The 23339-nt window shown below is 62.2% G+C and overlaps 2 protein-coding genes and 1 long non-coding RNA gene across 9 annotated transcripts; 2 read left to right on the top strand and 1 right to left on the bottom strand.

Annotated features, from left to right (window-relative positions):
* Positions 1-1368: 1368 nt before the first annotated feature.
* Positions 1369-3400, bottom strand: LOC107323852 (uncharacterized). Its single transcript, XR_001559356.3, has 2 exons — positions 3268-3400; positions 1369-1531 (listed from the first exon to the last, which is right to left on the bottom strand). It is a non-coding gene; the product is annotated as an uncharacterized LOC107323852 (long non-coding RNA).
* Positions 2090-20361, top strand: COL16A1 (collagen type XVI alpha 1 chain). Of its 7 annotated transcripts, none has more exons than XM_015883213.3 (72): positions 2090-2244; positions 3088-3200; positions 4778-4840; positions 4921-5038; positions 6442-6565; positions 6646-6921; positions 7007-7087; positions 7195-7326; positions 7654-7701; positions 8098-8124; positions 8370-8405; positions 8501-8527; positions 8666-8728; positions 8820-8861; positions 8944-8988; positions 9085-9120; positions 9367-9429; positions 9536-9580; positions 9652-9747; positions 9855-9893; positions 10244-10288; positions 10527-10562; positions 10664-10780; positions 10866-10901; positions 10975-11010; positions 11120-11209; positions 11294-11338; positions 11425-11460; positions 11531-11584; positions 11703-11819; positions 11901-11936; positions 12044-12151; positions 12239-12361; positions 12427-12480; positions 12549-12590; positions 12692-12727; positions 12927-12980; positions 13129-13197; positions 13283-13336; positions 13411-13437; positions 13517-13582; positions 13662-13715; positions 13801-13854; positions 13958-14011; positions 14086-14130; positions 14212-14328; positions 14650-14685; positions 14802-14882; positions 14959-15003; positions 15264-15308; positions 16317-16370; positions 16455-16508; positions 16810-16863; positions 16973-17017; positions 17095-17148; positions 17295-17330; positions 17501-17563; positions 17634-17705; positions 17809-17862; positions 17958-18002; positions 18106-18150; positions 18269-18322; positions 18405-18458; positions 18571-18621; positions 18736-18825; positions 18905-18940; positions 19014-19058; positions 19151-19339; positions 19430-19496; positions 19568-19744; positions 19835-19912; positions 19991-20361. In XM_015883213.3, the coding sequence occupies exons 2-72, from the start codon at positions 3116-3118 to the stop codon at positions 20191-20193; spliced, it is 4878 nt and encodes a 1625-aa protein (XP_015738699.2). In that variant the 5' UTR covers positions 2090-2244; positions 3088-3115; the 3' UTR covers positions 20194-20361. The 7 variants fall into 7 exon arrangements, 5 of the variants coding, with proteins under 5 accessions (XP_015738699.2, XP_085374287.1, XP_085374284.1 ...); XM_085518161.1 differs by having other exon boundaries at positions 2094-2244; positions 3017-3200; XM_085518158.1 differs by lacking the exon at positions 8098-8124 and having other exon boundaries at positions 2115-2244.
* A 581-nt stretch (positions 20362-20942) lies between these two features.
* PEF1 (penta-EF-hand domain containing 1) lies at positions 20943-22962 on the top strand. The gene is made up of 3 exons (XM_015883275.3): positions 20943-21182; positions 21352-21495; positions 22284-22962. Exons 1-3 carry the CDS (start codon positions 20975-20977, stop codon positions 22511-22513), a joined length of 582 nt encoding a protein of 193 aa, XP_015738761.1. The 5' UTR covers positions 20943-20974; the 3' UTR covers positions 22514-22962.
* The last annotated feature ends 377 nt before the right edge of the window (positions 22963-23339 follow it).

Here is a 23339-nt window from a genome sequence, read left to right as displayed (position 1 = left end):
AAAGCCTCAGTGCAGGGATTGCAGCTGGGGATCCCAGGGCACTGCTGCAGGATGGGGGCATGCAGCTGCCCTGATGCTGTTTGCTGCTCCTTGGGACATTGGACTCATTGCTGACAACAGCAGCCATGTCTGCACACTCTGCTTGCTTGGAGTCCTCTCCATCACCCCACATCCAACCTGGCCCAAACTTTGGGGCTGGCTCCAGGTCCCGTCTTTCCCTTCCCAACCCCAGGCAGCAGCAAGCAGCAGCGGCAGGCAGTCCTGGGGCATCTGGTGGCAATTAGCAGCTTTTATTACTCATGGAGACGCCATATGGGTGAGGGAATGGAGCCCGCCCTGGCCGTGCCGGATTGCAGGGGGAACGAGGGGGGGAATGCATAGGGGAGAGCATGGGGGTCTTCAGCCCCAAATCCCAATGGTGGGTGCACAATGTGTGAGCAGCATCTGCGGGTTGGAGACCCCCACAATCATTTTCCATCTGAGCTGCTGAGCGCTGCAAAGAGCTGTGCCAAAAACGTTTGGTTTTTGGGGGTGGAAACGATGGAGCAAACAGTCAGACGGCACGGAAAGTTCCTCTGCTCGGCTCCCGGTGCCTCCGCCTTTCTCTCTCTGGCGAAGCACTTCCACCAGAAGAGACAAAGCTGCTGCTCCAGCGCCACAAACCCGGAATCCACACCGCAGGAATTCCGGGCTGGCACGAGATGGGGATGGAGGCGGGGAGCCCCGCGGTGACGATGCTGCACCGCATGACGCTCCATCACAGGCAAATTGTCTCCAGCTTTGCAAACTGCAGCGCTCTGCTCGGGGTCGGGTTTCTTGGCTGCCAGTGCTGCTGTTTCTTGGAAATCCAGCTCAACTCGGTGCTTCCTGGGGCCTGTGGTCTCGTCCCATCCCTGCTCCAAGGGGATGCTGGGGGGATATTTGCTCTCTTGGTGGAGCTCGAGGCCATCGGCCCCGTGGCAAAAGGGGGCAGGAAGCCGTCCCTGAGCCTGCCCCATAGCTGGGGGAGCAGGATGCAGCCTCCTGCCCCACGTGCTGGCATGAAATGGCACAGAGCTGCAGTTATCTCCGTGCTGTGGCTGCCCCCAAGCTCTTGATGCCAGCAGGGTCACTTTGTGCCACCGCATAGGGAACAACCAGCCAGAATGGGGTGAATTGAGGCCCAGTGGGAGCAGTGTGGGGGATGGCTGCCACCCCCAGCACAACACACAGCTGTGCCAGCAGCACCGAGGGGCGAGAGGAACCTGCCCAGGCTGCAGCGAGGTGCCCAAGCTCTGCTTGAACCTGAGCAGAGCAGCCGGGAGGCTGTGATGAGAGAACAGCTCGGGGTGAATAATCGCCCACTAAAAAGGAATGATAAAAGTTGCGTGATGTTTCATACCCACTCGCTTTAATTAGCCTTAATTGCTACAGTAGGCAAGACTCGGATGAACTGAGCGCTCCGTCACCGCATCTCGGGGGCTGTCGGGTGGATAAACGGCACCTCCAGCAGCAGCTCTGCCTGCTCTGCCCCAGCTTTATTTACTGCGGGCTGAATAAATATCAGTTGTTAATTAGAGCGCGTTTATTGAGATGCATGCGTCCCTCACACACATTTGTAAAGCTTCAGTGTAAATAGATTCATTCTAATCTGGGAGGGAAGCGGTCGAGCAGGGGCGGTGCTGTGTTGCAATGGGGGATGCAGGGGATGCATGGGGCTGATTTGCAGCACTCGGGTTGTGTGGTGCAGGGGCTGAACTGTGGGTTCTGCCTGAGGGAACTCCTATGGGGACACCCTGCTCCACACACTGATGGATTTCGGGCCAATGACAACAAGCACCTGGGGCACTCTGTGCTTCATCATCCCCCTGTGCCCCACTGTCCTCCCTGTGCTCCAGCACCACGATGCCCCCCCAGTGCCTCAGTGCCCCCCCTGTGCTGCAGTGCCCCCTCTATGCTCCGGTTTCCTCCCTGTGCCCCCGTGTCTCAGTGCGGGGCTCGCTCCACCAGGACACCTCGAGGTGGGGTGGGGAGGGGGCGGTGTGCTGCTACCCGGCATGGAGGGAGAGGAAGAAGAGGAGGAGGAGGGAAGCGAAGGAGGGCGGTGGTTCTGTCCCACCCCCCACCCCGTGCAGGGGAGGAGGAGGGCGGGCAGCGGCCGGGGGCGGCTCGGGCCCCCCCGGAGGGAGGCGGGGAAGGCGGCGGACGGACGGAGCGGAGCGTCCGGAGCTCAGAGCCCGGCCCGAGCCGCACCGAGCCCGGCAGGTGAGCTCCGGGCAGCGGGAGGGCGGCGCTCCGAACAGGGATTTACCCGCATAGAGAGAACGGGGAACGGAGACCGGGACAGGGCACGGCAGAAGTCGGAGTGCGGGGGGATGATGTTGGGGAAGCGGTGGTTCGGAGTCGGGCTGGAGTGGCATGAAGTCGGAATTTAGGGGTTATAAATAGGGATAGGGGGGTATAAAATCGGGGTGAGGGGGTATAGGGTTGGAACGCAGCATGATAAAGTTGGGATGCAGTGTTATGTGGGGCAGCAAAGCCGAGACGCAGCGGTGTCGGGTCGGGTTGGAGCTCAGGGCTACAAGGGAGAGTGCGGCAACGGCAGAGCCGGGGGTGTAAAGTCGCATCGTAGGGGGGTGAAGTGGGGCTGGGGGGGGTCCTGTCCGTGTCCCATCCGGCAATGGGGAGCAGTGGGGAGCGGGGCTGTGGTCTCGTGCTGTCTCGCCGCCTTGCTTCGTGGCAGGAAGCGGGTGGGGGGGGGGGGTCAGGTCGGAGTGACCCAAAGGGCTTTGGACCACTCCAGGGAACCACGTGGGTCCGGGAGGTAAAAGAGGATGAACTAAGAGCTCCTTTGGGGTCCTCAGCAGGAAGCACGTGAACTCTGGGGCACCTCAACGTGACTTTGGGGTGCATCTGTGTGCTGGGGTTGGTGGGGGGGGAGGGATCCAGCAGTGGGTGGGGGCCTCAGTGCAGCCCCAAAGGTTGTGGGGGCTGTGGCTGAGTGGCTCTGGGCCTCCTCCATGCTGATGGCTTACAGGTGGTTTCCCAGTGTGGGGAATGGCTGGGGCCCACCACCCACCCACCTGACTGCCCATCTCCCACCTGCAGGCAGCTGAATCGGCCCCAAGCTGCTGCCATGGGCACCATGAGGGGTCTCTGGGCCCTCATCCTGGTGGGCCTCATCGGTGCCTGCGATGGGATGGAGATGACAGCAGAGGAAGGTAAGGGGCTCGGGGAGTGGGGGCACATGGGGTCTGCACCCCCCAGGATGCTCCTATTCCTCCTTACCTGTCCCTGGGTGTTCAAGGAGGAGATGAGAGCAATGCTGGAGCCATGAAGCGTGGGGCAGAGGTGGCTGGGGGTCACCGTGAGCCGTGCTGGGTCCCCATGTGCCGGCAGCAGGGCTGGCTGTGTGCTTCCTGCTCTGACTGCACGGGATATGGGGCTTTACTCAGCATCCCAGGCGGGCTCAGGGCCAGCGAGAGCAGAGCCAGCATCGTCGTGGGGAGCCAGGCCGGGGACACCCCTCTTCCACCCACGTCACCCCTGCAGCACTGGAGACACCCTGCAGGGAGGGAGTGGGCTTGGCCATGCTTTGCTTGCAGGTGCTGGTTGCCAGCTGGCTGCTCTGTCCTGTAATGGGGCTGCTCAGAGCTCGTGGGGCAGCGTGGCTCTGGGTGCAAGGTGGGAAGGGGTCTGGACACAGTGCATGGAAAGAATGGAGGCACGGAGCTGTGTCCCTGCTCTGGGGAGCATTGGTGGAGCCCTGCGGGTCCCCTTTGCAGTGTCCTTAGTTGTGTGTGGGGTGGGGTGTAGGGCTGGCTGTGGGGTGAGCTGCAGGCGGATGGTGGGGAGGAGCTGCTGGCAGCAGGGCTGTGGTTGCATCAGTCCTTGTGGGGGTGGAGCGGTGCTCGTCCTGGTGGGGGGTGCAGGGGCTGCAGCCTCTTGGCACAGCCAGGGCATCCAGAGGGCAGAGCACCATTGTTGGCATGGCACTGTGAGGTCCTGGTGCAGGGTGTGGGACCCCATGGCCGGCACTGGCAGTGCTGCTGTGGGCTGTTCATTAGGGAAACAAGGGCTGGGATGGCCTCAAAGCAAGCAGTGCCCATGGTGAGGTGTACCCCCTGCCCTGAGCAATGATCTCAGCACCGCCTGCACGTGGAGCTCTGCTCCAGCAGCACAATGTGCTCCAGGGCCAGCGCCAGCCCTACAGTGTGAGTGAGTGGGCAGTGATGGGGAGAAGCTGTGGGGCGGAGGATGGCCCGGCAGCGCTGCCTGCACTGAGGCACAACAGATCCCTCTTTCAATATCCCCTTGTTTCCTCCTCCATCTCGCACCATCCAACATCTGGCAGCATCCAGCGGAGGTGGATGAATGATGTTGGAGGGGTGATCTGTCAGCTCTGGGTCTGACGCAGTGTTTCCTGCCTGCCCCCATCCCTTCAGTGCTGCTCACCCCTCACCTGGCAGCCCTCGTGCCCACCCCACATGCTCCAGCTCTGGGGGCACAGCAGGGCAATGGGACGCTTTCTCCCCACGCTGGGTGGCCGCGGCACCGGGCCCATCTCCTGATGGTGATTCCAGGCGTGGGGCTGCTCCAGACAGAGCACGGCTGGGGAAGGCATTGCATGCAGTGACCTCGCCATGGGGAGCCAAGGCTGAGCTGGCCGTGCTCCCACTCACAGCACATGGCTCTGCTCCTGGAGGGTGCTGTGCTGGAGCTGCAGTGGATGTGGGGCTGTGTGTGCCCCTGCTTGTGTTTGGTGACGTGGTGGTGATGCTCTGCTTTGCCTTTGCAGGAGCACCGTGCCCACGGCTCTGGGATGAGGACCTGGTTGGGAACAAATATGAGAATGTGACGGGTAAGGAAATGGTTGACGGGGCCTGGCTCTGCAATGGGCTGCGTACCCACAGCGGTGCCCTCACCCCCTCCATCCCGCAGGCTTTAACCTCATTAAGCGCTTCGACCTGCTGAAGATCTCCTCTGTCAAGAAAGTGCGTGGCTCTCGGGGCGCCGTGCTGCTGCGGCTGGGGGCCGTGACGCTGGTGCAGCCCACACGGTGAGTGCAGCCCCCCACTCCCACCCACCTCTATGGCAGCACCGTGCATGGACCTGTCCCTTCCAGCCCTGTGTGATGCAGGCAGTGAATGCAGCAGGACTGTGGCACCCGTGGGGACGTGGAGGTGCCAGTGCTGTGCGCTGCCTGCTTTCCTCCTCGAAAGTAAATCACTCTGGGCAGTGGGGACGCAGCCAGCCCTTACGTAAGCGCTGTGCTGTGGATGAGCTGCCTTTGCTCTCCTGAACTTGGCAGGCTTTGCTCGGGGTTTAGCTGAGCCCAAAGCGCTGCACGGCTCTGGGTGCAGGTTTGCCATGCAGAGCCCAGCCCTGATGGCTGCATCGCATCCTGTCTGCCTGTGCCCGAGGCTCTGCTCCAGCTGTGCCAACCCATGGTCTCAGGGCCAGCAGCTTCACCGAGCCGCCACGCTGGCATGGGGTGGGAGAGCATCCATGTGCAGTGTAGGAAGGGGATGTGCTTTGCACTCCCTGAGTTTGGCAGTGGGGAGAGTGTTTTGGGGTACCGTAGGGTGAAGGAGAGCCAGCTCCTGGCCCGGCCAGCTGAGCCCTTAGTTGGCTTTTGGAGGCTGTAAGCTGGTGTTGCTCTTGGCTGGGTGCCTGTTGCAGCCTGGATCCGGTTCTTGGGAACCCGTGGATGTTGCTCTGTCCTGGCCTTGCTCCACGGTGCCCAGCGATGGCAGCCCCGCACCCTGCAGCTGGGACAGCCACCCTGGTCCCATTCCAAAGTGGTGGTTGGAAAATTGCTGCCGTGGTGGAGGTTGGGAGCTGAGTGTATCCCAAAGCAAATAGCTGCAGTGATGGAGCGGGCGGAGAGTGGGGCACTGTGGCTGCCTCAGCACATTGCCTCCGTGGGAGCATCCATCCTGCACAGCATTCAGTGTGGGGATGGGCTCCTGGCTGCAGCAGTTCTTCAGTGCTGCACCAGTAGGATGTGTGGGGACAGCCAGTGCTTGGGGTGTAAGGTGGGGCTGTGCCATGGGGCAGGGCTGGGGACAGAGCCCCTGCTGCAGGCTGGGCTGTGTGTGGGCACAATGATGCTCTGTCCTCATCTCTGCATGCACTTCTGGCTGCTGCAGGAGCTGTGGGGCTGAGATATGGGGCTGTGGGGTTGTGCTTTGGGAAGAGCAGCACTGATGTCTGTGCCCCACCAGGCAAAGAGGGAGCAGCTCTGATGTTTATCTCCTGTTCAGCTCCTTGTTGCACAAGTGCTGGCATCTCCCAGCCAGAGCCCGTCTGTGTTCCAGCAGAGATATAAACAGCTCCTGGTCCAGCACTGTCCTGGGGCTGTACTTCCCAGGAACAGCTCAGTGGGGCCTTTGGGGCTGTGGTGATGTGGGGGCTCAGGGTTGGAGCTCACACGGGCCCTGCTGATGCCTGTCCCTGCAGGCAGGTGTTCCCCCACGGGCTGCCCCCCGAATTCACCCTCATCCTCACCTTGCTGCTGAAGAAGAACAGCACTGGGGAGCACTGGTACCTATTCCAAGTCGCCGACCGTCATGGCTACCCCCAGGTACGGCTGTGGGATGGTGGGCTATGGGGACAGGGGACCCCCAGCCGCCATCCCTGAGCACAGTGTCCCCTCCCTACCAGCTCTCCTTGTCCGTGCACGGCCCTGAGAAGAGCCTGGAGTTCCAGGCCAGGGCTCCGGGAGCCACGTTTGTCAGCACAGTCTTTACGGGGAAAGCCGTCTCGTCGCTGTTTGACGGGCGGTGGCACAAAGTGGTGCTGGCGGTGCAGAGCCGCGCTGTGTCCCTACACGTGGATTGTGGCTCCATCTCCTCCAAACCTTTGGCTCCGAGGCGGGCGCTGAGCCCTGAGGGCAATGCGTTCCTGGGGCTGGATGCGGTGCGCGGGACCCCAGTGCGGGTGAGTCCTTATGGGGCTGCGGGTGCGGGGTTTGGCAGTGGGGCCGTCATCCCTCACCCCGCCATCACTCCCCATGGTGCCGCAGTTCGACCTGCAGCAGGCGTATATCTACTGCGACGCGGAGCTGGCCCGGCACGAGGGATGCTGTGAGATCTCAGCCAGCGGGGTGAGTGCGACACGCAGCGCCTCCATGGGATGGGGAACCGGGGCACGCTGCTAAAGGTGTGGGATGCATCAGCTCACAGCACCCTGCTCCCTCTTCTCTCCCATCAGTGCCAACCCGACGTGCCCAAAACGCGGCGTCAGGCGGAGCTGATGCAGAGCAACAACCTCATCGAGATCTCCCCGCAGCCGCAGGGCCGGGTGTTCACACGCTGCTTCTGCCTGGAGGAGCCGCTGGGCCCGGTGAGGCGTCGTGCTGGCAGCCACAATGTGCAGCCACGTGGATTCGGCCCCTTGGAAAAGCCCTGCCTCACTTTTTCCACTGCCTGCAGAGCTGGGATGGAGCTCAGCACAGGAGCCGGCAGCACTGAGTGCTGGGGGGGTGGGAGGATGGGGGCGGGTACATGTGTGGGGTGGTAGCCAGGGGTGTATGGGGTGGCATTGCCGTGGGGGGCAGCTGTGGGGTAACACAGGGGGTGCACGGAGCAGCATCACCCCAGGGTACAATTTAAGGGTACCTTGGGGATGCACACAGAGGCATTATCACAGGGTGCTCTGCTCTCTCCCCAGGAGCCAGTGAGAGAGAAGAGCAGCCTGAAGGGAGATCACAGGGAGAAGGTGAGATGAGGGTGGGCTGGAGCCCCCGGTGCTGCTCTTCCTCCTCCTCCTCCTCTGCTGCCTTGGGGCAGTTCTGCCAGAGCTGCAGCACTGCAGTCAGGAAGTGCCGTGTCTGCTCCCCCGAGCAGGAATGAAGGCCCCATTTGCTCTCTGCTGCTGCTGGAGCAATCCCAACCGCAGCTCAGGGCCTCTTTGTTCCTTCCAAGCAGCCGCAGAGCTGGGAAACATCTCCAGCACAGCCCGTGCCCCGTCCCTGCACCGCCCTGTCTGGCTCAATGGGATCCCATCGGGCATCCCTGGGGACACAGGGACCCCTTGGTGTGGGCTGTGGGGTGCAGAGGGGTCTGAGCCTGCCCGATGCTCCTTCTCACCTCTGCTCCGTGTTGCTTCCCACAGGGCTACAAGGGGATGCCCAGCGAGGAGGTGAGGCTGGGGGTTGTGGGACCCCCGGGAGCCCTCAGCCATGTATTCCTCAGTCCCATGGCAACGTGTTTAAGTGGCTGCTTTGGCTCCGAGGAGCTGTGGTCAGCCACAAAGCCACAGGGACAGCCTGTGCCAGCCCACGTGCTTGGCCCCTATGGGGCTGGAACTCTTTCCTCCATTTCCCCTTTCCCACTCGCACATCCCCATGGCTCTGTGGGTACAGATGCCCTCTCCATCTCTTGCAGTGCCCACCCTGCCCACCGCAGATGGCTCCGACAAATGTGAGTGTCCTGGGGCTGCACTGGGCTCTGGGTCCATGTTCAGTGTCACCTGTGGCTGTGCCTGGCACTGTGACACTCCTGTCTCCTCTCCATAGGTGACACTCGGTCCCCCAGGTCCCAAGGTAGGTTTGTCCCCCCCCAGCACAGCTCCAGCAGGGTTTGGCTGTGGAGACCCCCAGCTGTGCCCCATTGCACAGTGGTGAGGGGTGCACATGGCCACAGGGACAGTGGTGTCACCTCTTGTCACTATTCTCTTGCAGGGTTTGAAGGGAGAGCGTGGCCTGCCCGGCACCCATGGCACCAAGGGGGAGAAAGGCGACCGTGTGAGTGTCCCCAGTGGGGACCCCACTGTCCCCCAGTGCCATGGGGCTGCAGAGCTGTGTCCCACTCTAAGCCACCTCCTCCCCTCTGCAGGGTGCTGACTGTGTGCGCACAGACCCCAGTGGCCCCGTGCAGGTGAGACCCCCCCAGCCCACAAACCCCTTTGCCCCATATCCAACCCCATCTCATCCTCATCCCCATCCCTTTCTGTCCCCAGTGTGCCGAGGGGCCGCGGGGTGAGCAGGGGCAGCGTGGAGAGCGGGTGAGTGGGGCTGGGGCTCCTGCGGGCTGCCAGTGTTTGCACACTGGTATTGGAGATGTGGGGTCCCGCTCACACTGCCCTCTCTGTCCCACACAGGGGCTGCCAGGGGCGGCTGGTGCTGATGGGCAGAAGGTGAGAATGTCTGGGCACAGCATGGTGACAGAGTGCTGGGAGCTGGGGTTGGATGCACACAGAGCCCACAGGGACCCTTGAGTTTTGTTGGGGGGATGTGGGGTGGTGGGGGAGATGACACTGGGGACATGGGGATGGGGAGCCCAGGAACAGAGAGGGCAAAACTCTGCCCACTCATCCCTGGAGTGTCCCCAGTGTCTGCCCAAGGGAGGTGATGCTGGTGACATCTGTCTGTCTGTCCCACAGGGCCAGAAAGGCGAGAAGGGTGATGGGGGACTTCAGGGCAAGCCGGGCCGCCCAGGTCGTGATGTGAGTAGTGCTGACTATGGGGCAGGCTGTGGGGCACCAGCATCTCCAGACCTGCCCATCCTGTGCCATGCACGGCACTCACCATGCGCCCATCCCATCCCATCAGGGCCGGCCTGGAGAGATCTGTGTGGTGGGTCCCAAGGGCCAGAAGGTAAGTGGGGTCTTGGGGGCATCTGATGGCACCCAGGAGCAATGCCATGGACACCCCTCCTTCCCTTGCAGGGGGACCCAGGTCTTGTGGGACCTGAGGGGCTGGCAGGAGAGCCGGGACCACCAGGGAAACCAGGAGCACCAGGGATTGGCTTTCCAGGGAAGCCGGTATGGGTGCTGTGCTGTGGGTGTTGCTGCAGGAGGGGCAGCAAGAGGATGCTGCCCTATGGGGTCCCATGGCTGCTGCACAGCTGATGCCATCCTCTGCTTTTCAGGGTGATCCTGGTGGACCCCCAGGTCCAAAGGGAGAAAAGGTGAGTGGGGGGGATAGGGGGTGTCCACCACCTCCTCCAACCTGAAAGGTCAGTGTGGGGCTCATGGGACCCTCTCGGATTGTATCATGGTGCTGTGGCCTCATTGGGGGCTCATTCTGGGGAGGGGCTGCTCAGGAGGTGCTGAGAGTCCTACATGGGGGGTTGGCAGCTGCTGGGGTCTCCTGTAATAGCTGGTGCTGGGGGACATGGGGGAGGGTCTGATTCCAGTCCCTCATTTATGGAGCTGGAGGGGGGTGATGGGGCGGGGGGAGGATGCTGGGTTGGGGGCAGGGGGCTGAGGGGCTGCAGCTCCCACTGTGCCAGGCTCACGCTGCCACCTCTGGCTCCAGGGCAGCTCAGGAGCTCCTGGACCTGGCGGATCTCCTGGGACACCCGTGAGTATTGAACGCTGCTCTTGGAGCCAAACCGGGGTCACAGACGGGTTCCTTGGCTCAGGGTTGGGGCTGCTTGGCCTGAGCCACAGTGGGATCCAAGCCCAGGCATAAAAAGGGCTCGGGATGGCCGGCAGCCTTGCTGGGGGCTGGGATGGAACCTGATGGAGGTGCTGAGTGCAGGCAGACAGAGCTGCAGGGACCCAGTGCCCTGTTGCCATCCCCTGCCTTCCTCCTGCAGGGACCACGCGGTGTCCTGGGGCCCAAAGGAGACAAGGTGGGTGTAGGGTGCTGGGTGCAGGGCTGTGCCTTTCCCAGGGCTTGGGCCCCTTGGGAAGCCCCCACCCCGGGGCTGTGCCTCACTGTCCGTGTTTGCAGGGTGAGCCGTGCCAGCCGTGCCCTGCTGTGCCCACGGGGATGCTCAGCACTGAGGGGCTCCCTGGGAAGCCTGGACCCAGGGGGGAGCCCGGGATACCTGGCAAGGATGGAGTGTCGGTGAGTTGGGCTGTGACCTTGTGGGAGGTATGAGGGGGGTCGTATCTGCAGCTCTAAATGCTGCCTCCCATCTCTCCACCTCCAGGACAGACCCGGCCCTGTAGGACCCAAAGGGGACAGGGTAGGTGATGCAGGGCTGAGCACACTGGGGTGGGATGGTGCTGAGAGCATCAGCTCCTCCTCTTCCTTCCCAGGGAGACCCCGGCATCAATGGGATCAAAGGGGAGAAGGTGAGTGTCCGTCCTGCTGTCCCTCATCCCTCTGACCCTTTCACCTGCTGTGGGGCCAGCCCTCTCCCTGCCCCACAGGCAGCCCTACAGCCCCCCATGCCCCTTGCAGGGAGACTCCTGCCTGTCCTGTGACCCCCATGTCCTCGCTGCGCTGCTGCGGGAACCCCCCGAGGGGCATGAGAGTGAACTGGGATCGTTGGTGAGTGCATGAGGCTGAGACCCCCAGACCCACTGAGACCCCATCCCCATGGCTGTGTGTGTGACCACATGTGCTGACAAGCAGGACAAAGCAATCCTCCCTGGGCTGGCTGGAATCAAGGGCGAGAAGGTGGGTGACTCCACAGCCCCCTTTCTGCCCACCCCATGGGCTCACAGAGGCTGCCTAACCCAGACCCTGACCCCACTGTCTTACAGGGAGCTGGTGGCCAGGAGGGACCTGCAGGCAGACCGGTGAAGTTGGGTGTGGGTGGGGGGCTCGTGGGGGTCTGTGAGCTCTGCAGGCTCATCTCTGCCATCACAGGGGCTCCCTGGGAGCAAGGGAGATCCAGGTGTGCGGGGGCTCAAAGGAGAGAAGGTGAGTGCTGCGCTGTGTCCTCACTCCCCCATCCGTGAAGTGTCCCCATGAAGGTGGGCCCTGGGATGGGGCTGGGGCTCAGTCCCCCTGCCCAGCTCTAAGAGCCCTGTGCCCACAGGGTGAGCCATGTGGGCAGTGTCCCTCAGCTCCGCAGGCACTGGAAGGGGCAGCAACAATGGTGGCTGTGCCTGGAGCACCGGGACCACAGGGCAGGGATGGTCCCCCCGGCAGAGCGGTGAGTGCCCCCCATGTCTGAGGGACGCCTGTCTGGGGGCCCAGGGATGCTCTGGCCTCATCAGTTTCTCCATTCCCACAGGGCAAGCCTGGTGATGCTGGTCAGAAAGGACAGAAGGTGAGAGAAAGGTGTGGGGTGGGGATGCAGAGGGAGCTATGGGCACCCCTGTCCGTGGGGCTGGGCAGTGCTCCCTGCCCTGTGCCAGCCATTGCTCTCTTTGCCAGGGGGACATGGGCAGCCCTGGGGACCCAGGTTTACCGGGCACAGATGGACTGCCAGGGCTGTCGGGTGAGCCAGGAATCAGGGGTCCGGCCGGCCCCAAAGGCGAGAAGGTGAGGACCCTGCACTGGAGTGGCTCAGGAGGAGACCCTCATCTGTCACCCCATCCCAACCTCCTTTCTCTGCTCCGTCCTCTGCAGGGAGACGCCTGTGAATCCTGCCCCACACTGCAGGGACAATTCTCAGACATCATCGGCATCCCAGGAAAACCTGGTGCCAAAGGGGAGCAGGGAGAACCAGGCATCGGCCAACCGGGCAGAGCCGTGAGTGCCCCAACCCACAGCAACCCAATAGCACCCAGCCATGGGGTGACCAAGCTGTGTTATAGGGGAAGCCGGGGCTGCCAGGGATCCGAGGTCCTGCTGGGCTGAAGGGGCTGCAGGTGAGTGGGGCCATGGGGGTGGGCACTGGGGGGGTCTCAGTGCCTCTCACTGCCCCTTGTGTCTGCAGGGTGAGCCAGGACCGCCGGGCATTGGCAAGCCAGGACCACAGGTGGGTGCCATGCTGTGCCATGCTGTGCCATGCCGTAATGTGCCGTGCTGTGCTGTGCTGTGCCAGGCAACTCTGCCACCTTTCTCCCTCTGTTTTCCCAGGGAGAGCCTGGGAGCACTGGGCAGCCTGGGACCCCTGTAAGTGTCATTCTGGGCTCCCCAGCACTGAGATGCAGCAGCCTCCAGCCCCACAATTCCAACACATCCCCCACGCAACTCCCCTGTGCTACTGGTGACAGCACAGTCCTGGCTCTGGAGTGGCCTTGGGGACAGTGCTGGCACTGCTGCTGGCTGAGTGGGATGGGAGGGGAGAGCTAACAGCATTTCCTGCCCCCAGGGACCCCCCGGACCCCAGGGACCTCCAGGAATGGCAGCAGAGAAAGGAGCCAAGGTATGGGAGTCCCAGAGCCGTGTCCCACTGTGCTGCCTCATGTTCCCATGCTCTGGCAGGGCTCTGCCATTGTGCACCCCCAGTCATGGTGCTCCCCAGCTCCCTCTGCCCACCCTTGATCTCAGCTCCTGCTGTCCTTTCTCTGCAGGGATCTCCAGGGCTCAAAGGTGCCATGGGTCCCCCTGGGCCACCAGGGACCAGCATCACTGGGCCACCAGTAAGTGCAGCCCTGAGGGGGGCATCACCATCACTGTGCTCTTGGTGCTGAGCTCTGAGCTTCCTCATGCTCCTCTTCCTCGCAGGGCCCTGAAGGGCAGCAGGGGCTCCCTGGGGTGCCTGGCTCCATTGGGATGCCGGTAGGTGTGGGACGTGGTGGGGGCACAGTGGGGCTGGGGGTCGCCTGCTGACACCCATCTGTGCCTTTCTGCAGGGAGAGAAGGGCGCCCGGGGTGAGAAGGTGAGTGGGTGCTGGGGTGAGGACGGGGATCCACCACCGCTGCCATCCATCACCCTGCTCTCATTCTCTATTTCTGCAGGGGGACCCCGGGGAATGTGGCTGCCCCTCCAGCCCACGCCAGGACCCCAACCACTCTGGGATGCCAGTGAGTGCTGTGGGTCCCATCCCCATTCCCACAGCTCGGTGCCACCCCACTGAGCATCCCTCCTTCCTCTTGGCCCCAGGGAGCTCCAGGACTCTGGACCGGGACATCCTGGCAGCCCCAGCCGGGTCCCCAGGTGGGTGCTGTCGCTGCATGTGTCACAGCTTCCAGCTCACACCACCTCACTGCTCGTTTCCCTGTTCTGTTTTGGGGTGCTGTAGGGTCCCCCCGGTGCTCCTGGTCCCCCTGGTCCTCCTGGTGCCCCGGGCCGCCAGGTGAGCAAAGGAAAATGGAAGCAATGGAGTGCCTGGCAGGGTTGGATCCTGGCCCTCATTGAGCAAAGGGTTTCAATAGTCAGAGCTCTCTCCTTGGCTTTAGGGGGTCCCAGGACACAATGGATTGCCAGGGCTGCCTGGGCCGGCAGGAGACCTGGTAGGTGGTGGCTGTGCTGGGCAGCATGGATGGCCTGTGGGCATCCCTATGCATCCCTCCTTCGTATCCTGCAGGGGCCATTGGCTGTCATGGCTGAGAGGAACATTGAGGTGCTGAAGGTGAGAGCGTGGGGTGGGACCTGGGGTCACACCAACCCCTGAGCCCCTTGGGGAGCTGCTGACCCCCCCATCTCCTCCCAGAACATCTGTGGGGACTGTGCCCAGCTGCAGGCGGCCTTTGAAGCACCCATAAGCTTCAAGGGGGAAAAGGGAGACCAGGGCATGCCAGGAGCCCCCGGCAACGAGGGCTGTGAACGTGTGAGTATTGACACAGCTCCCACCTGGGACTGGTGCACCTTGGGTGAAATGCAGGGATGTTCCCGAGCACCTGGGCATCAGCTTGTGCAGCAGTTGTGCAAAGCAGCAGTTGTGCAAAGCAGCAGTTGTACAAAGCAGCAGTTGTGCAAAGCAGCAGTTGTGCAAAGCAGCGGGTGCTTGCAGGGCTGGGCAGGCTCTGGGCACACACAGCCAGCACGGGGTGCCCCACTGGGACTTGGGCTGATCCTGTCCAGCTTGGAAGCATTGGGTGCTGAGCACAGCTCCCAGCTCAGCCCCTGGTGACTCTGGGTTTTCTTGCAGTGCTTTGCCCAGTTCCCAAGAGCTGAGGAGGCTCGGGTGAGTGACTCAGGACACGGCCCTGCTCTGTTGGGGTGCTTGCTGTGGCGCTTGCTGGGGCTGGATGCTGCTGTTGGGCTCCTGATCCAGGTGCTGATGTGGTGCCATTCCTGCAGGGTGACAGCCCGGATACGGACTGTGCAGGTGACCCTGGGCTCCCTGGTGCCCCAGGTGTCCCGGGTGAGAGAGGCGAGCAGGTGGGTTCCCCTGGAACCAGAGCAGGGCTGTGTCCCCATGCCATGGTCCCATCTGACAGCACCTATCCCTCCCCAGGGCTTACCAGGACAGCGGGGACCCCCAGGGCCACCCGGCCCCATTGTAAGTAACCATGCTCAGAGGCAGAGGGCTGCGTGGGCATCATGTCGCAGCACTTTGAGTCACCAAGGAGGGACCTGGTGCCCTGCCATGAGGCCACGGTGACAGGGGACACGGAGCAGCAGCACCAAGATGGAGCAGGACCCTATAGAGCTGGGCTGGGGCTGAGCTGTCCCACACCACCTGCTGTGTGGCACCCCAAGGGCTCAGCCCAGACCCTGGTGGGCACTTCCAAGCTGTGACCTCCCCATTTCTCCCCTCAGGGCCCCCCAGGCTTTCCTGGCACGCCTGGCGCACCCGGACTGCCCGTAAGGACCCAGCAGGGCTCCGTTCTGTGCCGTCTGTCACTGCTGCTTGGTGTGGCTGTGTCCCTATCCCAGCTCCCCAGGAGCAGCCACAGCACGGCTCTGCCCCCTTCCATCCCTCACCTCTCCATCCATTCATGCCTTCTATCTCCATTCAGGGGCTCTCGCTGGTCTCAAGCTCAGCAGCATCGCCCTGAGCTCAGGGTGCAGCTCCCTTCTGCCATCCTCTGCCCTGTGCTGGGTCCTGCACCACGGCAGGATGGGCACATTGCAGTGCAGCCCCATGTCTGCGCTGGGTGTAGCCAGTGGCCCCCAGCCCCCCCCTCTCAGGGCCGGGGGGATGCTGCCATGCAGCTACTGAGCTCGTCCTCACCCTCCCTTGGTCCCCAGCACCTGCAGGGTCAGCCAGCATCCACCATTTCCATCTGCATCTTCATCATCTTCATTCTCACCCTCCTTCCATCCCCACTCTCAGGATGTGGCTGTGGGGTTGGTGGCAGTCCCACTCCAGTGGCTCTGGGAGGATCCTGCCCTCTCCTCGTCCTGCTCCCATCCCCTCACCTGCTAATGTCACCATAACATCATGGTCTGTGTGGGTCTGTGTGGGTTGTTGCTCTGTGGTGTCACTGTGTCCTGTCCAGACTCCACTGTGTCAGCACCACATAACCCCCACTAACCCCCCCAGCAGTCCATGCCACCGAGCCCAGGGGCTGTTGGCTGTCACCTGTGTCTCTTGTCACCTGTGTCACCTGTGTCTCCATGCCCTGTGTGCTGCAGGAGGATGGGCAGCAGTGGGTGCCCTAACCAGGCTGGAGCTCTGAAACATCCTGGCTATGGGCACCCCTGCATAGTGCCCCCCCAGGTCTGCCCTGGCACTGGGGGGTGGCACAGGTGGTGGTGCCCCTACACCCAGTGTGCTCCTAGGGATGTGCATTACAGAGCTGGGGGGCAGAGCACAGCCCCTGGGGGTGCAGCCCCCCCTGCAGCTCCTCTTTTCTTCCCCCTCCAAAGGGTCTCCAGGGGGAGCGAGGCCCCGCTGGGCTGGCTGGAGCCAAAGGGGAGCCGGTGAGTGTGGGACAGAGGGACACTGCTGTCCCTGTGCACTGACCTGGGGTGCAGCTGGCTCAGCACCACCTTCTCCCTGTGCAGGGACCCCCAGGACAACCCGGCTACCCTGGTGCCACGGGACCCCCTGGCCTTCCTGTGAGTAATGTGGGGAGCCCTGCAGCATGTGCCAGCCCCCCATCACCTCCTGTGTCCCCATGCCTGCCCCTGGTGCTTGCTTGAGCCCCTGCACTGCCAGGGACAGGTGGGAGGTCAGGGGACCTGGGTGGGCACTGCGTCTGTCCCTTGTCCCACATGTCCCCATTGCCTCTATTCACTGTGCCACATCCTGTCCCTCCATCCATCCCTGTGCCACATTCATGACCCGCATCCACGTCCCATCAGTCCCCCATGTCCCATCCATGCCCTGTGTCCCCGCTCCACCTCCTTCCTCCCTCAGGGCATCAAAGGTGAACGAGGCTACGTGGGCCCACCTGGAGAGAAGGGGGAACCGGTGAGTGCAGTGCTGTGTGGGGCGCAGGGGTTGGGGGCTCATCCAGGTTGCCCCTCACTGTGGGGTCCTTACAGTCGCCTTCACCTGAGCCCTGTCCTCCCTTCCTCAGGGCCCCCCCGGCTTGGACGGTCTCCCCGGTGCCACGGGGCTGGCGGTAGGTGTGGGGCTGTGGGGAGGGAGTGGTGGTCCGGTCCCATGGACTCCAAGGGGCTCACACTTGTCTGTCTGCAGGGACCGAGGGGTGAACGTGGGCTGCCGGGCGGTGCTGGTGAGAAAGGTGACCAGGTGAGATCCCCAGGTGGCTGGACCCATCCCTACAGCCCCTTCCCTACAACCCCATCCCCACACCTCCGTCCCACTGGCCTTATTCCCTTTGGGGAGAGGACCCCTGGCCATTGGGCAGGACCCAGCTCAGCTCTGTCTCTCTGCAGGGTTTCCAAGGCCAGCCTGGCTTCCCAGGGCCACCTGTGAGTACATCCTATAGGGCAGGGGTTGAGATCTTCTCCCTGGGTACATAGTATGGGACAATGCAAGAAGAGCATCCCTGTAGCAAACCCACTGCAGTTAATTTGGGGATGAAGGGATGCACTATGGGGGCATCTCATTCACCCCTGGGGAATATTGCTCTCCTCCTCAGGGTCCCCCCGGCTTCCCAGGGAAGGTTGGCCCTGCTGGGCCTCCAGGACCTGCAGCAGAGAAGGTGGGTGCCATGGGAACAGGGCTGGGTGGTGGCACCAGGGGACACCCTGACCCTGGTGTTGTTCTTATAGGGCAGTGAGGGTGTACGGGGCCCCACGGGGATGCCAGGGCCCCCCGGACCCCCTGGACCTCCAGGCATCCAGGTAAGGGCTCCCCCTGCCTATCAGAATGCTTCCATCCCTGTGCTGGTCTCTGGGGAGCTGCTCTGGGCTCTTTACCCCCTGAGTCCTCTCCTTGTCCCTGCAGGGCCCTGCTGGCTTGGAAGGACTGGATGGCAAGGACGGCAAGCCGGGGCTGCGGGTGAGGTGTTTGGGTGTGCCAGGCTCTGAGGGGCAGCATCACCCCATAGTCCCTGGATGTCCACAGCCCATATCTGTCTCTTTCTTTCTCCCTAGGGTGACCCTGGACCCCCTGGACCACCAGGAATGATGGGTCCTCCGGTGAGCGATGGCTTTTCTGGTGCCCAGACTGTCCCATAGGCTGCACCAGTGTCACCACTGTGGCATGTGCAAGCCCTGACCCCAACCTCTCCTCTCCCTCCAGGGCTTTAAGGGCAAAACTGGGCACCCGGGGCTCCCGGGACCAAAGGTGAGTGGCTGGGGGGTCCCTCATTGTCCCTAAAGCAGTGGTCACCCCGTGGTGGTGACAGCCCCATGTGAGGGTCTCTATGCACTGCACTGCCCACCCTGTCCCTTTGTCCTTGCAGGGTGACTGTGGCAAACCTGGTCCTCCTGGGAACACTGGCCGTCCTGGGGCAGAGGTGAGAGTGGGGAGGGGACAAAGAAGCCCTGTGCTGAGTGATGGGGCCCACACCCCTCCCTTCATCCTACTGCCTCCTGCAGGGTGAACCCGGCCCCATGGGACCCCAAGGCCGGCAGGGACCCCCAGGACTCATTGTAAGTGGCTTTGTACTCTTGGCGTGTGCTGGGATGGTGTAGGGAGCGCTATGGGGCCATGTTCCCAAACCGAGGGGCACTGTCTCCTGCTGAAACCCCTCTTTGCCCCCAGGGCCCCCCTGGCAGCCCAGGGCAGCCAGGTCCTGCTGGCCTCGCTGGAGTGGTGAGTACCTGTGGGGCTGCCCCATGGTCCCCTATAGCCAAGTGGCAGGATGGGGACAGGGATGGGGAGAAAGAGTGGTGGCCATCCCCATCTCTTGCTGCATCCACATCACAGGGGCTGAAGGGTGAGCGTGGCTCAGCAGGGGACCGAGGTCTGCCGGGAATGCCAGGACAGCCAGGGCCACCAGGACACCCAGGGCCACCGGTGAGAGCAGGGGGTGGGCACAGGGGACAGCGAGCACCGTGCCAAGCACACCTCATATCGCCCCACTTTCATCCCACAGGGCGAGCAGGGACCGGACGGACCCATTGGTAAAGAGGTACAGGAGGGGCAGTGTTTGCTGGGGTGCCCCCAGGACAGCCCCACCGCCCCACTCCTCTCTGTCCCCCCAGGGTCCCCCAGGGAAGCCTGGCACTGCGGGACCTGCTGGCCAGAAGGTGAGAGTTGCCACAGCTCCCCCATGGTGCCCCCAGCCCTACACCACAATGGGGTGCCATGGTGAGAGCTCTGCTTGTCTGTGTCCCTACAGGGTGAAGCCGGGACCCCTGGAATGCGAGGGTACCCTGGGGAGAAGGGCCGTGCTGGCTCACCTGGGGGGCCGGGGAAGAGCGGCTCCATGGGCCCCATAGGGCTGCGGGGTCCTGCAGGTGAGAGGGGTCCCCCCGGCTCACCAGGACCTGCAGGCAGCCCCGGGCTGCCGGGACCCCCCGGGATGATGGTAAGTTGGGGGGCAGCTCAGGGGCAGGAGCTCGAGTCCAAGGCACAGAGCCAGGGCTCAGTGGTTGTGTCTTTTCTGTATCCCCCCCAGGGTGACGTGGTGAATTACGATGAGATCAAAAGGTTCATCCAGCAGGAGATTAACAAGATGTTTGATGGTAAATGGGGTAACAACAGGGACAAGGGCTGGTGCCCCTCCAGCCCCACACTGAGCTGCCTGTCCCCACAGAGCGCATGGCGTACTACACATCACGGATGCACTTCCCAGTGGAGATGGTGGCAGCCCCGGGCAGGCCGGGTCCCCCTGGCAAGGATGGGCTGCCTGGACGGCCGGGACCCCCGGGATCCCCAGGGATGCCAGGGCAGATCGGCAGAGAGGGGCGGCAGGGAGTGCCAGGCATGCGGGGTACGTGCTGCCCACCGACCCCAGGTGTTGGGGTGTCCCCTATGGGGTGTCCCCTGTGGTGGGATTTCACCATTCCCATCTCTCCTCCAGGGGAGCCGGGTGCCAAAGGAGAGAAAGGGGAGAAGGGGATGGGGCTGATGGGGGACAGTGGCCCACCAGGACCCCCAGGTGAGTTCCCATTCCCTCTCTTTATTCCTGATGATGCTATATCAGCTCGGTTCCACCATTGCTCTCTTTGCCTTCCAGGTCCCCAAGGCCCACCAGGCTATGGGAAGATGGGTCCTCCAGGCCCCGTGGGGCAGCAGGGCATCCCTGGCATCCCCGGTCCCCCGGGTGCCACGGGGCCACCAGGCAAAACAGGGCACTGCAGCCCAGCGGACTGTATGGGAGCTCTGCCCATGGAGCAGCCAATCTTCCAGCCCAAGAACGCCAAGGGCCCCTTCGGCTGAGCCGGCCCCACTGCGCCCCACTGCTGCTCTTATTCTTGCCCCCGTTTTCCAGGGGGCTGCGCTGGTCCCGGGGGGGGGGTTGGGTGCTGTTTGGTTCCGTGGGTGGGTGGGTGTTGTAGGGCAGGTGGATCCTGCCCAGCCCAAATACAGCCGTGCTGCTGCCCCACATCCCCACTGCTCATGTGTGGTGTCTCATCTGAACAGCCCAACCCTGTGTGTGGGGCTGAGCTCAGCGCCCTGCTGCGGCCATTGGGGTGGGGGGGTTGGGGTGATGACATGGGTGATGGCATTGAGATTGGTGATGGCATTGGTGATGATGGTGAGGCCAATGATGTGATACTGACAATGGAGATCATAGAACATCCCCAATGGGTCCCATAAGGAGCACTGAGTCCAACTCCAGTGGTGATGATGATGATGATGATGCTGATGATGGTGATGTGATGGAGATGATGATGATGATATGATGATCCTGGGTCTGATGTGGGGGGAATCCCACCCTATTGCCGGCACTGTGATGCCCTGTTGTGTTCCTGTCCCTCCTCCTGGGGTCTCCCCCCCCCGACCCCAGCCCCTCCTCTCTCTCAGCGCTCAGTGGGCCCCACCCCCCTGCCATCGCCGCTTTAAGCCTCTCCATCACATGCCCCACATCACCATGGGGAGGGCGGGACTTCCGCTCTCATCCGCTATATTTGACCAATAGAAGTCGAGAAACGCCAGTGACAAACGGAAGCAGGAAGTGCGGGGGCGGAAGCAGGAAGTGCGGGGCGGAAGAGGAGACATGGCGGCGTTCCCGGGGCAGGCCGGGCCGTACAGCGGAGCCCATTATGGCGGCGGAGCCCCACACGGGGTGGATCCCGAGGCCTTGTCGTGGTTCCAGGCTGTGGACACGGATCGCAGCGGCTCCATCTCGGTGAAGGAGCTGAAACAGGCGCTGCTCAACAACAACTGGTCGGCGTTCAACGACGAGACGTGTCTGTTAATGATCAGTGAGTGCAGGCCGCGCCTATGGGCACAGCGAGGGGATAAAGGGGGCCATGATGCCCCTCATTGCCCCCATGTTAAAGGGGCCATGCTCCCTCTATGTGCCCTTATGTTAAAGGGGGCCATGCTCCCCTCATTGCCCCCTATGTGTTCTCCTTCCTTCCTTCCTTGCAGACACGTTTGACAGCAGCAGGTCGGGTCGGATGGACGTGTACGGCTTCTCGGCGCTGCTTCGCTTCATCCAGCAATGGAGGAGCCTGTTCCAGCAATACGACAGGGACCAGTCGGGATCCATCAGCTGCACTGAGCTGCAGCAAGGTGGGTGAGGGGGGGGGACACAGCTGGGTTACACAGGGAGCTCTGACTGATTGATGAGCATTACAGCCCAGCAGTGAGTCATTAAGGGTCTCTAAGAGCATCTGGTTCAGCTGAACCGCGTCCCTCAGTGCCATAAGGCCACCCCATGGATGGTGACTCCATCACTTCCCTGGGCAGCCTGTGCCAATACCTGATACAGCCTGTACCAATACACTGATACAGCCCATGGCACCCGGGGGACCGGGGATGCCAGGGATGCCCTGCTGCCCCACAGGGCCTGGAAGACCCATCTTCCCATAGCCTGGTGGCCCTTGGGGACCTGGAAGGCAAAGAGAGCAATGATGGAACCGAGGTGATAACATCATCAGGAATGTAGAGAGGGAATATGTACCAATACCCGATCGCGCTTTCAGAGGACATTCCATTCCTAATAGCTAATCCAGAGACCCCCCCCCCCCCTTCCAGCCCCCTTCCTGCTGTTCTCTCTGAGCTTCCAGGTGTCCCCTGCATCGCACTGAACCGGCCGTACTGTGAACTTCCTTAGGGAAAGCCCTTTTTTGTTGCCCTTCCCGATGGCGTGTGACTCAGCCCTGTGTTCTGGGAGGAGCTCCTGGGTGTGTGCGTCACATGGAGGGGAAGAATGTCTGGAATTCCCGCCTGGATTTGGTTCCTCCCTCCCCATAACCCTCCCTGCACCCAGCTGCTGATAGAAGCCCTTCAGGAACACACTGTGGGGAGGGCACTGTCACCCTCCTTGCAGGGCTTTAATGTGTGTTTCTCACTCCCAGCGTTCTCCCAGATGGGTTATAACCTGAGCCCCCAGTTCAGCCAGCTGCTGCTGTCCCGTTATGCCCAGAGATCCTCCAACCCCAGCATCCAGCTCGACCGCTTCATTCACATCTGCATGCAGCTGCAGAGCCTGACAGATGCCTTCCGTGAGAAGGACACGGGGATGGTGGGCAACGTGCGGCTCGGCTACGAGGACTTCCTCACCATGGTCATAACACGCATGTTGTGACACACGAGGCCAAGGGGGGATGGTGGCTGTCCTGGTCCTGGTCCCTGTCCTGTCCTGGTCCTGGTCTATTCCTCATCCCCACTGGATGGCGGTGGGTGCCTCTGTGCTGCAGCAGGGCTTTGCTGTGCCACAATGAGTGACAACCAAACTAAGAGTGAGCCTGTGCCATGCTCTGATCCTCTGCTGTGGCTCTGGGGACAGCTCTGTGCCTTTGGGAGCACCTGGATCTTCCCCTGCCAGCCACAGAGTTGTATCAAAACCTGGGGTCACCTCATGCTCACAGGCAGGACTGGGTCCCTCGTTGCCAATGTCTGTACTGATTTCTTTCTGCCTGTGGAAGCCAAGCTTGGAAACGGTTTACAGCTTATTTTTGTAGCTCTAATAAAAGAGCCCTGGCAGCATTTCCTGGCTGGTCTGAGGGGCGATGGCTGCGTGGCTCAGGGAATGAAGTGCTGTCCTTCTTCTGAGATACAGCCACAAAAGTGAAGGCCGACACTGAAAAGGTTCGGGTTGTTTTTCTTCCCTGTGCTCTTAAAATGATGGTTGTGGGGTTGTTCTTTTAATTGCCTTTGATGAGAAGCAGCACCCTGACCGTTGTGTGACAGCTGAGTTTCTTTGTTCAGGGTAAGGGGGTGTTTTATGAACGAGTTAAAACGTTTTCTGGTGCTCTGAGGAGAAATAACAGCGCTGTTATTTGTCTCAACTTTGGCCCCAGGTGGGACTTTGTGAGCACTAATAACAATTCCAGCAATATTTGGAGTTCTGTTCTGGTGAGTAAAGCCGGTTCTGCTCTATTTTTGGAGCTGACTTTTGTGCTGTTTCAGAC

Source organism: Coturnix japonica, chromosome 17 (genome assembly GCF_054131305.1).
Source record: "Coturnix japonica strain WE chromosome 17, WE-NBRP24, whole genome shotgun sequence".
NCBI lineage: Eukaryota > Metazoa > Chordata > Aves > Galliformes > Phasianidae > Coturnix > Coturnix japonica.
This window is presented reverse-complemented; position numbering and strand designations above follow the sequence as displayed.

Coding starts and splice junctions, on each gene's coding strand:
- COL16A1 (XM_015883213.3), top strand. CDS start 3,116: ATGGGCACCATGAGGGGTCTCTGGGCCCTCATCCTGGTGGGCCTCATC. Junction 14,329..14,649: donor GCAACGAGGGCTGTGAACGT/GTGAGTATTGAC, acceptor GTTTTCTTGCAG/TGCTTTGCCCAGTTCCCAAG. Junction 16,864..16,972: donor CTGGAGAGAAGGGGGAACCG/GTGAGTGCAGTG, acceptor TCCCTTCCTCAG/GGCCCCCCCGGCTTGGACGG.
- PEF1 (XM_015883275.3), top strand. CDS start 20,975: ATGGCGGCGTTCCCGGGGCAGGCCGGGCCGTACAGCGGAGCCCATTAT. Junction 21,183..21,351: donor GACGTGTCTGTTAATGATCA/GTGAGTGCAGGC, acceptor CCTTCCTTGCAG/ACACGTTTGACAGCAGCAGG. Junction 21,496..22,283: donor CTGCACTGAGCTGCAGCAAG/GTGGGTGAGGGG, acceptor TCTCACTCCCAG/CGTTCTCCCAGATGGGTTAT.